The 16,378-nt window shown below is 38.5% G+C and overlaps 1 protein-coding gene across 1 annotated transcript in view; it reads right to left on the bottom strand.

The window, feature by feature from the left end:
* The window catches only part of GABRA1 (gamma-aminobutyric acid type A receptor subunit alpha1), a 56,338-nt gene that overhangs the window by 21,140 nt on the left and 18,820 nt on the right, over nucleotides 1-16,378 (bottom strand). The window contains exons 5-7 of the mRNA XM_074960642.1: nucleotides 14,077-14,297; nucleotides 11,383-11,465; nucleotides 5,089-5,232 (exon numbers count right to left, since the gene is read on the bottom strand). Coding sequence (XP_074816743.1) covers nucleotides 5,089-5,232; nucleotides 11,383-11,465; nucleotides 14,077-14,297 — 448 coding nt within the window. The remainder of the gene's footprint in view (nucleotides 1-5,088; nucleotides 5,233-11,382; nucleotides 11,466-14,076; nucleotides 14,298-16,378) is intronic.

The raw sequence follows: 16,378 nt of genomic DNA, 5'->3' as shown, positions 1-16,378 counted from the left end.
AAAGAAGAGAGAGAATCAGGTGGATTGGTCCAATTAAAAATCCTATACCTTGGAGAATGTTTGTAGTGCCCCAACACCCAGTAAACCTTGGAAACTAGGAGGGATACGTGTAAAAGGCAGCCACCTGTTTATGCATGGAATTTTTGGCAAATCCAAACCTCATGAGTAACATCAAAAAACTCTGCAAGATTGTGGTGACTTCTGGGTACTCTTCTGGCTCTGTTGAAACATGCCTCCAGCTTTCATCCAGACCACACCACATGATCCATTGTCTACAGCCAAGCTCTACTATACAACCACATTTGCTCCAACCCTTCAGACAGAGACAAACACCTACAAGAATCTCTATCAAGCATTTTTACAACTACAATACCCACCTGCTGAAGTGAAGAAACAGATTGATAGAGCCAGAAGAGTACCCAGAAGTCACCTACTACAGGACAGGCCCAACAAAGAAAATAACAGAATGCCACTAGCCATCACCTTCAGCCCCCAACTAAAACCTCTCCAACGCATCATCAAGGATCTACAACCTGTCCTGAAGGACGACCCATCACTCTCACAGATCTTGGGAGACAGGCCAGTCCTTGCTTACAGACAGCCCCCAAACCTGAAGCAAATACTCACCAGCAACCACACACCACACAACAGAACCACTAACCCAGGAACCTATCCTTGCAACAAAGCCTGTTGCCAACTGTGTCCACATATCTATTCAGGGGACACCATCATAGGGCCTAATCACATCAGCCGCACTATCAGAGGCTCGTTCACCTGCGCATTTACCAATGTGATATATGCCATCATGTGCCAGCAATGCCCCTCTGCCATGTACATTGGTCTAACTGGACAGTCTCTATGTAAAAGAATAAATGGACACAAATCAGACGTCAAGAATTATAACATTCAAAAACCAGTTGGAGAACACTTCAGTCTCTTTGGTCACTCGATTACAGACCTAAAAGTTGCAATTCTTTAACAAAAAAACTTCAGAACCAGACTCCAACGAGAGACTGCTGAATTGGAATTAATTTGCAAACTGGATACAATTAACTTAGGCTTCATTAGAGACTGGGAGTGGATGGGTCATTACACAAAGTAAAACTATTTCCCCATGTTTATTCCCCCTCTCCACCCCCCACTGTTCCTCAGACATTCTTGTCAACTGCTGGAAATGGCCCACCTTGATTATCACTACAAAAGGTTCCTTCCCCCCCGCCCCCCGCTGTCCTGCTGGTAACAGCTCACCTTAAGTGATCACTCTGGTTACAGTGTGTATGGTAAGACCCATTGTTTCATGTTCTCTATGTATAGAAATCTCCCCACTGTATTTTCCACTGAATACATCCGATAAAGTGAGCCGTAGCTCACAAAAGCTTATGCTCAAATAAATTGGTTAGTCTCTAAGGTGCCACAAGTCCTCCTTTTCTAATTGCTGCAGTAACTCCCACGTTTACATTTCAGGGAGATGGTAGTTCCCATAACTGAGTGGAGTAGAAAGCAAAAACAATATTTGATTATTAACCATGTTTGAGCTGCAGTAATATTTTGCTTAGGGCAAGTGTCATGGAGAAAAGATTCCACTTACAGATCTTTGTGAAACAGTGACTTTGTGAATGATAGATCTGTTTCTTCCACAACTGTATTCCTTTATCAGGTATTAACTGAAGAAGATTCTGTCGTATGTGCAACTTTGGTGCAAAGAAGATTATTTAACTGGCTTATTTTTAGGATTTAATAACTGTTGTTTTCAGTCCTTTGTAGTGTCCCTGCATCTGTACAGTAACAGGTCTTTGTTCCAGAAGGTATCCACTGTACAAAATTCAGCTATATGTTTAGCCACTTATGCTTGTGCAGGAGGAAGTAGGAAAAAAGCATATGGAATATCTCTAAAATATAATTCAGTTTACCTGTAAGAATGCTCCAAAAATGATGATCGTGGTGGGATTACATTTCTTAGGTCTGTCTTCGGTTGTTTAAAGATCTATTATCTGTCTTTCTTAAGTATTTATAAGGTACCTATCTCCTTTGTATTGAATTATCATGTACTATATCTAGTATTAACTACATGGTTTAAGTATCTTTCCAAGTTTCTGACTCTTTATGTACCTTTTTACCTTCCATTGGGCAGAGGAAAAAGTCAACTATTTTGGTCAAAATAGTTCCTAAGCGGCAAAACTGATTCAATTAGGCTTTTCTGCACCAGAGATTTCAGCCAGTGGAGGTGCACTGCAACAATCACTTAGCATAGGCAGAAAAAGCCTGTTAAGCTGTACTGGAACAAATCATGGTTTAAATTGGTTTTGCCCTTCTATACCAAAGGATTTGCACAGGTGCAGCTAGCCCAGTTCTGGCCCTTGATGGTGTAACTTTAGCAATTCTCCCTGTAGAAGAAGCCTTAGTATCTCTGTCTCAGTACTTCTTGAATTTCTTTTTACCTTCCTTATGTCACAACTCTGGTCTCTTGCGAAGGGGCATTGTTCCTTTCTGAGATTGTCGGAATGACACTATAATCACTCTCAGAGCCTGCAGGCTCAAAGCCAGAGACCTTTAATAATTTTCTACTCAGGTAAAATCCTATTCCCTTCAGTGAGAGTTTTGCTAAGTAAAATGTGAGTCCTCAGTCATTCTCTATTACGTCTGCACTCAGATCTGGCCCTTCTCTGTAGAATGGGGAGAGGTTAGATTCCTCTACGGCTCCATCCCTTCCTTGTTGGTACCCTGCAAAAAGCCCTCCACAGGGATCGCAGATACACACGTGGGGAGGAGGTGAGCCAGAGACAAAAATGGGGCCTAGGAAGGGCAAGAATCATTCATTCATGAAGTCCTAAAGGGGATTTATGCTGTAGAGGTCATGCTGTATTGTGGAAACCCCTTTTGCGGGTGGTCACAGAAAGAGCCACATGTGGAGTATTGCCAAGCATCATGACCCCATTGGAATCTGTACTGTCTGGGAACTCGAGGGGGGCAGGACATCCAAAAGCAAGGCTTGAGGCACACGACTTCCTCAGAAATATCCCTGGCCTCTGGCATTCCCAAGATACATGGGAATGAGGCAGAACCCTCTGCTTTGTCCTTTCGGGGAGGGAAAGGGCAATCTAGCTTTCCTTCTTACCCATCTACTAGGTAGAGAAATTCAGATGAAACACCATGAGGAAGTCTCACAGAATTTTCCTCCCATAGATCCCCTGTTGAGCTCAGTTCTACAAGACAGGGCAACAGTGGCTAGAGTAAGGAGCTTAGGATGTGATCCTTATTGTTTATCACTTTTATTGGCCTTTAGCACAGGAACCTTGGGTGACATTCTGGCCCCACACAAGTAAATGGCAAAGCTACCACTGATTTCAATTAGGCTAGGATTTCACCCTTTGTCTTTTTATTTGCCTGTGAAGCACCTTGTACGCCTTTGGCACTACATAACAAACAACCATTATTAATACATTTTAAACAGCTCTCTTAATTTTGTTTTGATATTATTGCACACTTGAACTCCTTATTTCTTCTGCTTAAGCTGTATCATTCCTGATGGAACTGATGAAATAATTCTTGAGCAGTGATTTGAATTTTAAATTCTGTTTAGTTTTCTAGAGTGGACCTGCAAGTATCCTAGCAGATCCTTTTTTGTTCTGAAATGTAGTTGACTCACTAGGTCTGTTTGTAAATTCCCGAAGCTGTGTAGTCACAGGAAGACTGTATTAGAGGGCTCACTCTCAGTGGACTCTTTTTGTGAATAGCATTAAAAAAGCTCTCTATTTATTCAGGTGTAAATGTACTACTGTAATTGATCCACTGGTTCTGTCACTTTCAATATAATGTGGCTACTTCTCCTAATGGAGCGATTCTTTACGATCCATTGACCATTCAATCCCATCAACAGTGTCATAGCTTGTTGATACCCAACTTTCAGCTTAATACTGCTTTTAAGAACTAGCCAAAATAAATAAATTAAAGCTATTTGAAATGAATGCTGAGCAGTGGACGAGCAAAATTGTTTATCCTGCCCAGAAATCATAGCCATATGATACTATGATGGTGAGTGAGTATTGTTTGTTTATGCCTGACAGCAAATAGTTTTGCACTGGAAATTAACAGATCAGATTTAATCATCTGTAAGTAGCGCCAAAAATAAAAATACTTTGCACTTATCTGTAGTAACTTCAATTAGGGGATCTCAGAGCTTTTAAGATACAATAATAAATTTAGAACTGAAGCACAGAAAAATATTTAATGATTTCCCTAAAGTCAGACAATAACCTCTGTGGCGGAGCTGGGACTTGAACCCAGATTTTCTGACTCATGATCAGGTTCCTTAAGTAAAAGCCTATTCTTCCATCATAGATTTCATGGTGCCTTTTAATAGGACTTCTACATCCCACATTTGGACTTTCCAATCAGCATTTATGCTTGTAAAACAAAATTTTTGCACCCAAAGTATCTGTTTGGGAGATGAAATATGAGATTTTAAGACCCTTCTAGAGTGCTTATATTTCAAATTTTGTCTTTCTGTTATTAATATTAGGAGTCCATTTTAAGCCTATTTTACTGTAATTATTGAACTTTTGTTAATTCTAACCACAACTGTGCTTCAGTTCTCATGATATATTTAAAACAACAAACAGGTTTGCTTTCTGCCCTTATATGGGCCTTTATCTGGCATATAAGCTCCATATACAGTGATTTATAATGAAAAAAATATTTATTCGCAAGATATTGTCCTTTCTCATAACAACTTGTAATTTTCCCCCCATTCATAGCAGGAAACTATCACAGTGAGAAGATAGAGAGATGATAAGAATGAGATGAATACTTCCTTTTTGATGTACATTACTATATTTCTTCTGCTTAGATACTGTTTGTCACTATTGTAGGCTTCCTATTGATAAAACATTTTAACCATCAGTTCAAGTGTGAAGATATTTACTGTACCAGAACACACTGCCATTTTAGATATCAATGCCCTCCTATTTACAATCACTTTGCATTACAATTTTTATCTCTTTTACTTTTTAAGTTCTGTTCTGGCAGGTTAAAGCATCTTATCAATATAAATTTTTCTCACTCCCAACAAGACAATGCTTTATTACACACCTGTACTGGACTGAACAATTCCAGAGTCCACAGTTTGCCCCAGAAGATCATATTGGTTCAATCGAGAGCCATCTTCAGCCACAACCACAGACCTTGCTGGTTCCCTTGTCCATTCATACACAACCTCTGCTCTGGTATAGGCATCTAATTTAAAAGAAAAAAGATTTCATTTCCTAGCCTTTTACATTATATTGCAAAGGTAGAGTACTGCCTTTTAAATCCGAGAGGAAGAAATCCATCTCTTCCCTGTCCCATTCCTGATATTGAAAAGCCTGAGTATATCAGACTTTGTGCAGGAAACACCAAGTGGGGATGGGGCATTAAATCTGCATCCCTTCATTCATGGGCATGCCAAGGACCACTTCCATTTTTCTAGCTTCCAGACCATGATGGGAGACAGCAGCCAGACCCCTCTGTACCTATATGCATTATGGGTTGGGCCACGGGGTCCAAATAAACCTCCCCCAGCTAAGCTTCAATGGTCTCCTCTTCGTCAGCATGATTAGAACTCTACCGTCTGCATGGACACCCCATCTGTAGACCATCATTCCCCACTCACCCTGTTTTATGAGACTTAAGTGGCACAGAGGCCACAAATCCATCTAAGCCCAGACAGGCCTCCACGCTGGACTATCTTATCAGTTTGTATGCAACACGTTGGGGTGTAAATATATCTTGCACTAGCATGACATGCACTTACTGTCTGTGTGGACCCTTCAGAATACTAGAGTGCTTTGATCTACCCCGCTTTGAAATTAGAGTAGATCAAAGCACACTACAGAACTTTTAGTGCTTGGCAGTAGGGTCGGCATAGACAGTGCATGGCAGCATAGTGTGGGATAGATTTACATTCCAGCTTGCCATGCACTAACTGCTCATATAGACAAGCCCTGAGACTGCCTGGGCTTGGATGACTCTGAACTATGCTGAATATATTTTTCTATACCTGCTATCTCTGGAGAGTGCTGAAAGTCCTTATCCTTGTTCACACTTACTTACATTTATATACTTAACAAAAAGAAAGAAAACAAGCTTTGCAGTTCACTATAGACTCTCTTCCCATTCTCTGCAATCCAGTTTAAGTCTAGTGTGTTACATAAATGAATCAGTGGTATTACACACATAGCATTGCATTGCATGTTCCACTCAAGTATTTGTGTCCTGTAATGACTAGGTCACTAACCAAAAATCAGACTATATGTGAATATTTTTTCTCTTCATGTTGTAAATGATTCATCCATCATTTTTCCTGGTATAGTATTCTGCAATCTAATGGACCTCACTTAGAGCACTTAGTGTGGGAGCATGTCTGTGCAAGTTTGGGAGTGGCAAGTGGCTAGGAGAGCCTGGGCATCTTATTTACATGACCTCACTTGTGGGCTAATAGCTTACTGTATCAGTTCATAAGATGTACTTGGAAGCTGAGAAGATGGAGTTGATAGAGAGTGGTGATAAAAGGAATTTTATGGGGTTTGCTCCTGCACCATTAAAGTAAAAGGGACCATTGCCATTTGTCAGTGCACTGACTTCCACTGGAGTTGGATCAGCCATTAATAGCGTACATTATTTCAAAGTAACAATGTAAATAAGTGGTAACTTTATTGGAAACCATGGTAAATGCAAAATCATGTCCTAGTAACTGTGCAATTAATTCATACATGCAAACATTTTCCCATTAATCTGTATCGGCATAATGGAAAGGTGAAAATATTATTCCTCAATTGAAAGCACTCTACTAATTCTGGAGTATGAGGACAGGTTAGAAGACAAGGGCCTGAATTTCAAAAGTGCTGAGAACCCAAAACTCCATTAGAAATCAGTGAGAGTTTTGGGTTCTCTGCTCTTCTGAAAATCAGTTTGTCTTTTCAAATAACTACAGTATTACAGATTCATAGACTCATAGAACCATGGGATTAGATGGGACCACAAGGGTCATCTAGTTTAACCCCCTGCCAAGATACAGGATTTGTTGTGTCTAAACCATCCAAGACAGGTGGCTATCCAGCCTCCTTTGTAAAACATCCAGTGAAGGAGCTTCCACATACTTCCTGGGCAGTCTGTTTCATTGTCCTACTGTTCTTACAGTTAAGAAGTTTTTCCTAGGATTTAATCAAAATCTGCTGTGTTTTAGTTTGTACCCATTGCCTCTTGTCCTGCCCTCCGTGGCAAAAGAGAACAATTTTTCTCCATCTTTTATATGGCAGCCTTTCAAGAATTTGAAGACCACTATCATGTCCCCCATTAATCTCCTCTGTTCTAAACTAAACATACCCACTTCCTTCAGCCTTTGCTCATATGGCTTGCATTCCATCCCTTTGATCATCTTTGTCGCTCGCCTCTGGATCCTTTCCAGTTTCTCTACATCCTTTCTATACATTGGTGACCAAAATTGGACACTGTACTTCAGCTGAGGCCTAACCAGTGTGGAGAAGAGAGTTGTCAGCTTTGCTTTCAAATTCATTTTGTAACTCCCCCCCCCGCCCCGAAGGTAGAGATGCAGGTATTAGATAAATGACAACATATGTCCTATGCCCTTATTACCACTGCTGCTTTCCTGAGTGACTTTGGTTTTATATGAATGGAAAATGTTAACTGAACTGACAATCAGATTTTGTGCATAGAGGTGAGGAGAACATCTCCCTTTCTGATATTGTCCTTGCCAACATATGCCTTTCTGTTGTTCCAGAAGCCTCTTAAGCATTTGTTATAAAGTGCCCCAGTCAACTGGAACCTCCTCCTGCTTAGGATGATATTTTGGCAAGTTATTTTAGTTTTGGAGCATTTACTGGCCTTGACAACATGGGCAGAATCCATGGAATATATGTGCCACCCCCATTGCTGTGAGACCTTTCTAGAATCAGTTCCAGAAAGAAGTATATAATGATGGAGGAAATGAAAAAGCTCTTGTCCAGCACAATTCAATCCAGACATTGCTGGGCAATCACTGCTGTGTCAAGCCATTAGCTGTAATAATAAGATTTTAGTTTATGGAGTGGCTTTTGTGACCATGAGAAGCCTTTATTCAGGCTAATATTCTCTTAGGTTCATTCAGACATGCTATGTGATTTAGTCAAAATATGCAGTGTTGGTGGTCCATGAGTATTGAAATATGCCTCCCAACTTATGGGTAAGTGTAAGGCCTGGCCTCCTTTTTCCTGAGGATAAATCTCACCACAGAAAACTACGGTCATGTTTAGCCATCTTCCCACCTTCATGTGAATATGATAACACGTTTCTTTTCCAAATAAAAATGACCTGGAAACTGTATCACTCACCGGATAGCATGGCAAAAGATTTCCAATACTCTTAGATAATTCAGAAACTGCTGAAACTAATATGGTAATAATGGAAATGAGACTGCATCATGAATGCATTTTGCTCTATCTATGTATGTTTAAACCCCCCATGCTTGGGTGTCAGCAAGGTAAATAGAAGGAAAAAAATTGAGATTCAGGGAGACAATGGGCTAATAAACTAGGCTTTAACTTCAAAGTATGGCTGGTCAGAAAACAAGAATTTTGTTTCATGACAAATTTAAAGGTTTTGACATTTGTTTTTGTTCCACAATGGAATGAACCAAAGACCTTTTACATTTTTTTCTGAATTTTATACCCCAGAACAGCCAATAGTCAGGATAGAGTCAAACAAAACAGGGACTTGAAGCTGAGTCACCCACATGCAAAGTGAGTGCCCTAACTACCAGGCTATTGGCTATTCTGAGATCTTGGTTGCTCTCATTTTGGCCAGAAAATCCATCCTAAACCTTAAAAACTGATACATTTTTGCTAACTTTGGGGGGGGGGGGTTGATAAAACAGCATTTTCCTAGGAAAAAACATTCCATCAAAAAATTCTTAACCAGTTCTAATTCTGAGACCTCAGCTCCAATCCTAGGGCCATATCATCCTCTCTGGGGAAATGAGTGTAGCATACTGGAAACTGTCAAAGTTTTCTCCTTATCATGCCATTTAGGAAGAAAATGTTTGCCATCTCACCCCCACGATATGATTCACCTTCTTCAGGGAACAGGTAGTGATTTCAGATCCCTGAAGACCAGGGAATTCTTTATAAAGCACCTGTGCCCCCACAATAACTCCAAGCTACTACATAAGCCAGCGACTTGGTAGCTTAGCTTTTTCTAGCCACCACACTTGGAAGCCACCTTAAAGTGGGGGTTCTACTTCACCAAGCATCTTAATGATGACTGAATCACCATTAACTGATTCACAAAGTCTCTGCAAGTTTGGTGTTGAGATGATATTGCATAGATTAGCTATAACCTTTATTCATGCCTCCAAAACTACAAAAGCCCAGTCTCCAGGGAGCTTCAGAGCAGCAGAAGTGGAATGATGCCAGGAAGGCAGCACTCCTTTTCTCAGAGGAAATTCATTTTGTGCCCTCAAAAGGGATACCATTTGTTGTACGTTTTACAAAACAGTCAATATATTTGATCGTGCCTTGCACAAGAGTCCGAGACTGAAGTAGCAGGGCTGTTAAAGTTCAGTGTGTGTTTTGGTCATGGAGTTTTGTGAAGGAAGCTTGGAACATACAAACACACATCATATCTAGCTCCAAATAGCAGACACTCTTCTTATTGAAGTCATTGGTAAAACTCCCATTGACATCACTGCAGGATCTGACCCCTACTCCCTAGTTAATTCATTTGAAGAGCAATCATACACACTGATGGTAATAAAAATAATGAAATATAGGGCAGAGTATAGGGCAGAGGAAACATGATCAGAGCCAAAAATAATACATCTAAAGATATTATTGTTTGTTTTATTTTAATTTTGTATTAAGGATTTTATATTTGTACATGCATTCATTTTATCTATCCTGCTTCCATCCTTATTTTGTTTGTATCTACAGAGAATTCCTTTCCCATTTGCTTGTGAGAACTTGCCTTGTACATCTGAAAATCCAAACACTTTGTAAGGTAAACAGCCAGCCAGAGAGAGCCTAGACTAGAATAGAGACTCTTGAAAGAACATTCAAAACAAATTAAACATATTTGGTAGGCTTCCTGGTGGACACTTGTAGTCACATGCCCTATTATAGTTGGAGGTTTTATTTATTTTCTTCTGATTCACAGGAGATAGTGAGAAATGTTTCCTGGAAGAGCTGAAAGAAAGTTTGGCATTCAAAAGGTACCAAATTCTGGCCAGCTGCACTAAAAGTTTCTAAGCTTTTTATTCTCTGAATCCCAGCACTATTCAAAATTGTGTGTAGAAGACTGGTAGCTGTCTAGAGGCTATAGATCAATCCTTTCTTAGAGTAAATATAGGGCCATTCATTTCAAAGTAAATTATCACATTGTCTGGTACCTAGTGAGGAATGAATTGAATGAATAATTATCCATTATCAGTGAAATGACCCATTTCTACTGGAAAGAGAAATAGCCATTGAGGAAACAATTTGTATCCTATTAAATGTGCACTCATTTTGTCATCTTTTTTCATGTTGAACTAGATGAAATAAAGTCCTCCTGTTATTTTTTCTGATCCAAGCACTTTCTCACAATTCAGCTTTTTGATATGTGTACTTTATTAAATTATTTTAAAATAATATCTTTATCTGCAAAATGGGAATATTTGTGATGGATGACTCTCAAAAGAGTCAAGAGTTTGGTCTCAGCCAGGATGCTTACCTAAACTAAACTTCTTCAGTGAAATCCTGGCCCCATTTAAGGCAGCAGCAAAACTCCAATTGACATCAACAGGATTCAATTTTCAACCATAAATCTGCTCATCTGAGCTAGAAATCTTGAAAGAATGGGACTCTCTCATGAGATTTGTAACGGCTTTATCTCCAGAAGTGCGACAAGATCACCTTTTTTTCATTATACCTCTGCTTCAGTTCCAATTTTTAAAAAGAGATGGAAATATTTGCGCATCTTAGAAAAGAATTGGTTTGTATTTGATTTCAAAAATGTGCAAATTTGGGGGGAAGAGGTTCACTTTTATCTGAATCAGTTCATCCATCCATGGATCTATATTACTGATCTTACTCATTCTCAAACTAAAATTCAGTTGCAGTCAAGCTTAAAGTGGGTTTCTGTATGCCATGCTGCAACTACGTCTTTGGAGAGTAGCCATTTATCTCTTTGGCTGATGCCTAGACAAGATGTTGGATTATATTTAGTCATGTAGAAAATGTTCATTTAAAAAAAATGGGAAAGATTGAAAAAAACCCACAAGTTTCTATGTTTTTAAATAATCTTCTGCTCTGATCTGATGTGAAATATTTGTAAGGTGGCCTTAAAAGGGGGAACCTGAGTTAAAAATAAACTTACAGCTTCCAAATTTCAATGGGCAAGCATGTGCATCCATTGGAAAGTCTTCTAAATGCATTGGACATTCTGCTCTCACAGTCAGTCTACAATGGATTCATAAGCAAAAGAAAATATTATGGCTTCATGCAGTTAACAAACAAAATTATATATACAATTTATATAAAGGAATATGTCATAAATACAATTATAAAATACATTTGCTAAGTGAGTAACAAGAGAAATCCAAAGAATTCTTGTCATAGTTCACAAACTTCTAAAAGACGGTTTGGAACAACTTTTTTAAAATGTGACTTTTTTTTTCACTCTTGCTGTAAATCTTTGCTCAGCTCTAGATGTTGCTTGACTGGCCTGAAATCTTCCACAAGTCTTCTAATATTGTTTAATTTGTTCCTGGAGTCTTTACTCAGGCAAAATTCTCATGGACAATAATGGGAGTTTTGCCTGAGTAATGGGACAATCAGGACAATAATGGACAACATGTTAAAGAGCTTGTTTAGTTTCCTCTTCAGTAGCTTTGTGTTTGGCCAATTTTCCAGTTACTTAATATCATCAGCCACGGGCATCAGATGTTGCAACATAAGCCTTCATTTCATATAAAAGATGCAATACAATACGGACCTGACACATGGTCTACTGGCATTAATGAGATGCTTTCCACTGAGTTCAATGGGCATTATATTAGGCCCTTTTTTTCTTGACGTCTGACTCAGTTTGGTAATGAACCAAAATCAATAGATTGGTGCAAACATTGCAGGAAAGTTGACAACCCAGGAAGAATGAACTGGCCGTGTAGGTCTGGAAACAGACTTCCCCATAAAGTTTTCAAAATTATTTTATTTGGTAGGCCACAGTAAATGATTCCTGAGGCCACACAGAAAGTTTGAACACCCACTTCTTAAATCCCAATTGACAGTTCCACTGCACATGAAATAGAAATGGAGTTCTGTAGATGCACTTTTCCCATTTTAAGCACAGTTCTTTAGAATGTCCAGTACCAGTTTGTTAAAGAGATGTATTGGTGATAATGACAACCCAACAGAGTCAGACATTCATTATATAATATAAGGTTCAGACATTAAGAAATTATATTAAGATAGATCACATACTTCTTACTCTGACAAAACTTCCACTGCCTTCATATTATATACTTCTGTAATCTCTCAACAACATAAACACTTAGGGTAAAATCCTGGCCTTACTGAAGTGGTTCTAATGTGGTTTGAGGATTGAAATGTACCTAAAATGAAAACCTTGTTGTTGGTGCATTATATTGGGATAAATTCAAGCTCCTGATTGATAAAAATAAAGATTTGATCGGCTTGGATGCAAAAATATTGCTCAGTAAGACAGGTAAAATAGAGAAGGCTTATGACAACAGGATATATATTGTCCCTGAAAAAGTCAAGCACCACACATCAGCAAGGAAAGGACTGTAATGATTGAATACCATATAGCAATTGCATGCATGCACTTTTACAAGTGAAAGGTGAGGAAGACAGAAATAATAATGGCTAAAAGGACATATTTGAACAGTGCACTGCAAAGTGATGCTCTTGTGTATTAGGTCCCCAACATCCAAGAATTTGGGGAGACAAGAAAAATTGACCTGAACTTGTATCCCTGCCAGCCGAAAAGGTCTGACTCCAGCTTAGACAGTATTGAAAGATGTTTCAGAATAAATTGAACATATTTGACATGCTCCCAGGAGCATGGAGATTTGGATTTCTCAAAACACTGGGGACACCTGTCCCCTTTTTAAACATTTTTAGAGGTGTTAAAAGAAATCTCAGTACTCACACAAGTATAAATCTGACCAGCTTGATTAGTCTAAAGAATTATTTTATACTTTGAATCATAGACAAAACCTGTAGACTGGCAACTGTCTAGATGCCAAAAACAAGAATACAAGCAAACCAAAAAACAACATTCTTTTCCGATTGTTTGTTATAAAGCTTTTCAGTCCAAATCTTTGTGTTCTATAACAATGCGTGGAATTAATTCGTTATTTACTTTGCTGACTAGCATTTAGCACAAGTTCATCATTATCCAAATTATCCATGAGTAGAATGATACATTGCTAATAAAAAGAGTAATGTCTATCAATGAAACAACATGTTCCCCAATATTTTCACAAATTCTTCAGACCACTTGCTTTTCCTGTTATGTCTAAAACAATTAATGTCCATTTTTAGACTCTAATGTCCTATATTTCCCCTGGAACAAGGAAAGTGTGCAAAAACCTCTGTGCCCTCATTTTTCTAGTCCTCAGAGTCTGTTTTCCATAGTACTCAAAAAAAAAAATCTTTACATTTTAGGCCTAGTTCACTAGAATGTGCGTAGCAAACTTTCAGGCTTCATTGTGCTTTTAGGCTGGGATTCTCAAAAGCAACTCCAATTTCAGGTCCATTAAAAGCTAGTTGATGCTGTAGGCCTAATTCCCTTAGGTGCCTTTCAGAATCACAGCAGAGAGCGTAAAAATGGCCATGGTATAGCATGAGAAAAAAGATTATTTTGTAAACTCCTGAATTTAAGTCAATTATTATATGGCCTATTGTGAAAATAATTAATAAGTCTAATATTCAAATATACAATTATCTTCAAAAAGACATATTTCTCCATTCTGTTTGAGGAAATTGTACTGTAAAAAGTAGTAATTTCAAGTGAAATGAAAAAATGCTGTATTCTTATTCTTACCTCATTGTATACAGCAGTGTCCCATCCTCTGTAATTCGTAGTAGTTTGTTCGGCATCGTCATGTTGTGAGCCACTGATTTCTTTCCATTGTGGAAAAAAGTATCAGGTGTCCAAATCTTGCTGGCCATTAAATTATTTAGCCGGAGGACTGTCATGGGTCCTTTGAATTTTAGTCTCTCATCTCTCCAACTTTGACGGAAAAATACATCTATTGTATATTCCTAGAGCAATTCATACAACAGGAAAACTCTCAAGATGTCATATTTTTCCATACAAGTGTTTGACAGATAAACGTTTAGCATTTTTGTAAGAGCAAGATTATGAGACCAGTATAGCATGTCTAAAGATTGTTATTAAGATGGTTACAGCTTTGGTACTCATTTAAACTAAACAAATGTCAGGAAGAAACTTAGAAAGCATTATGGACAGCAAGTAATATATGAGTTTACAATAGATATGATATTTTGACTGCATATGCTGAAGCATTATGTAATAGAGTTGGAAACTATTTGTCTTTTGCTATAAAATAAACCTTTGTGAGACTGCACCTGGAATATTGCCTTCAATTCTAGCCCTATGTAGCCAAGTTGTGGGGGAGTTCAAGAGATCACTGAAAATTATGGCAGAAATGATTTATGAAGAAAGTGTGCAAGAGCTCAGTGCACAGAATCACTGGACTGTACAGAGAGAAGTCAAGGGAAGATTTGGACCAAACTTGTAGCTTGCCTAGGCAACAATTGAGGAGATGGGGGATGGGACAGGACACCTGATTCTCTCCTCATTTACAATAGTTTGAAAGTAGGGTATTACTCCTGATTTACATCAGTGTAAATGAGAAGAGAATTCATCCTTGACAGTAACCATTGCTCATTAAGGAATGAATTTTTTTTTTATCATGGCACAAAGCAGCATAACCAGAAGCAATAGGATGAAATTGCAAAACAGTTGTAATATATAAAAATATATATATCAGACAGTAAGATACATAAAATCATGGAATAGTTTCCAACAGGGAATGATAGAAAAGATTTAATATTAGAAATAATAATGGCTAAAAGGACATATTTGAACAATGCACTGCAAAAATAAATTAACCCTTTGTATCCACACAATAAATCACATAATTGATGAAGTGTGATGATTAAGTATGATCATTATTTTTTAGGAAATAATCGTGTATGACATGAGGCTAAACTATGTGACTTTAAACGTCTCTTCCATCTGTAACTGCTATGATGCTGTGATTATTATGAAGCTATTGAAAAACACTGCGATTTAAAATTACACTGTGCAATCATCCATTGTTTTTGGCTGAAGACTGAGTCTCCCCTTAGACTTTTTGATAAAGAACCAATGGCAAACCATGAAGGAAAATGGCCCTGCCATCACTGAAAATATATAGACATATATTACACATACAAGTAACAGAACTACACATCTATCCAAGAATACAATCAGGAAAGACAGACACTCTGGAAAGAATAATGGAAGAAATTAGGTTCCACACCAGATTCCCACATACCAGACCACCTTTACTCCTCCATTTATTTTTAACAAATGTTAGTATTTCATGGAGCAGAAACCATTGTGAGATGTTTTCTAATCAGTAAACTATCAGAAGCATTACAGGCTATTTAGACGGGAAAGGTTACTGTATGTCTTTGTGCTTCATCTGTTATCTTGGTATGATATTCATAATCAAATTCCTTGCACATAGTCAAATGGTTTAGTCACATGTGGCTAAATGTTTCTTTAAGCCCTGATCCAGCAAGCCATTTTAGCATGTGCTTAATTCTAATCACATTAGTATTTTTATTGTTTTCAATCACCTAGTGACTCCTACTCCATCCCACAACTGGGGGCAGGATTATTTGGCTTCAATGGGACTCCTCACATGCTTCTAGTTAAGTACATGCTAAAGGGTTTTGCTGGATCAAGGCCCACATGAGGAACCACTTAAGTCAATGGGACTTTTGCCACTGACTTCAGTGGGGTCAGGATTTCACACCAATGTTTGTACCAAAGCAGAGGTGAGAGGGCTCGGTGGCTTATGAGCAGCAGGTGACAGGAGATTGTTGGGCTTTCATCATGTTCTCCGAGCTCTACCCAAAACTTCCTCCGACTCAAAAGCGTGGTGAAAGATAAACACAGGAAATGACAGCCTTGCAGCATAGAAGCAATTGTTCACCCGCACTGATACTGAGGAAAGGGAATACAATGGGATGACGTGAAAGTTTGGAAGGAGGAGACTAAGGAGCTCAATCAGTCACTGGATATTGGTGCAGGGGGATCTGAAGTTGAG

This window comes from Natator depressus, chromosome 8 (genome assembly GCF_965152275.1).
Source record: "Natator depressus isolate rNatDep1 chromosome 8, rNatDep2.hap1, whole genome shotgun sequence".
NCBI classification, from domain to species: domain Eukaryota; kingdom Metazoa; phylum Chordata; order Testudines; family Cheloniidae; genus Natator; species Natator depressus.
Note: the sequence above shows the minus strand (reverse complement) of the source record. Positions and strands in the feature narration are given on the sequence as shown.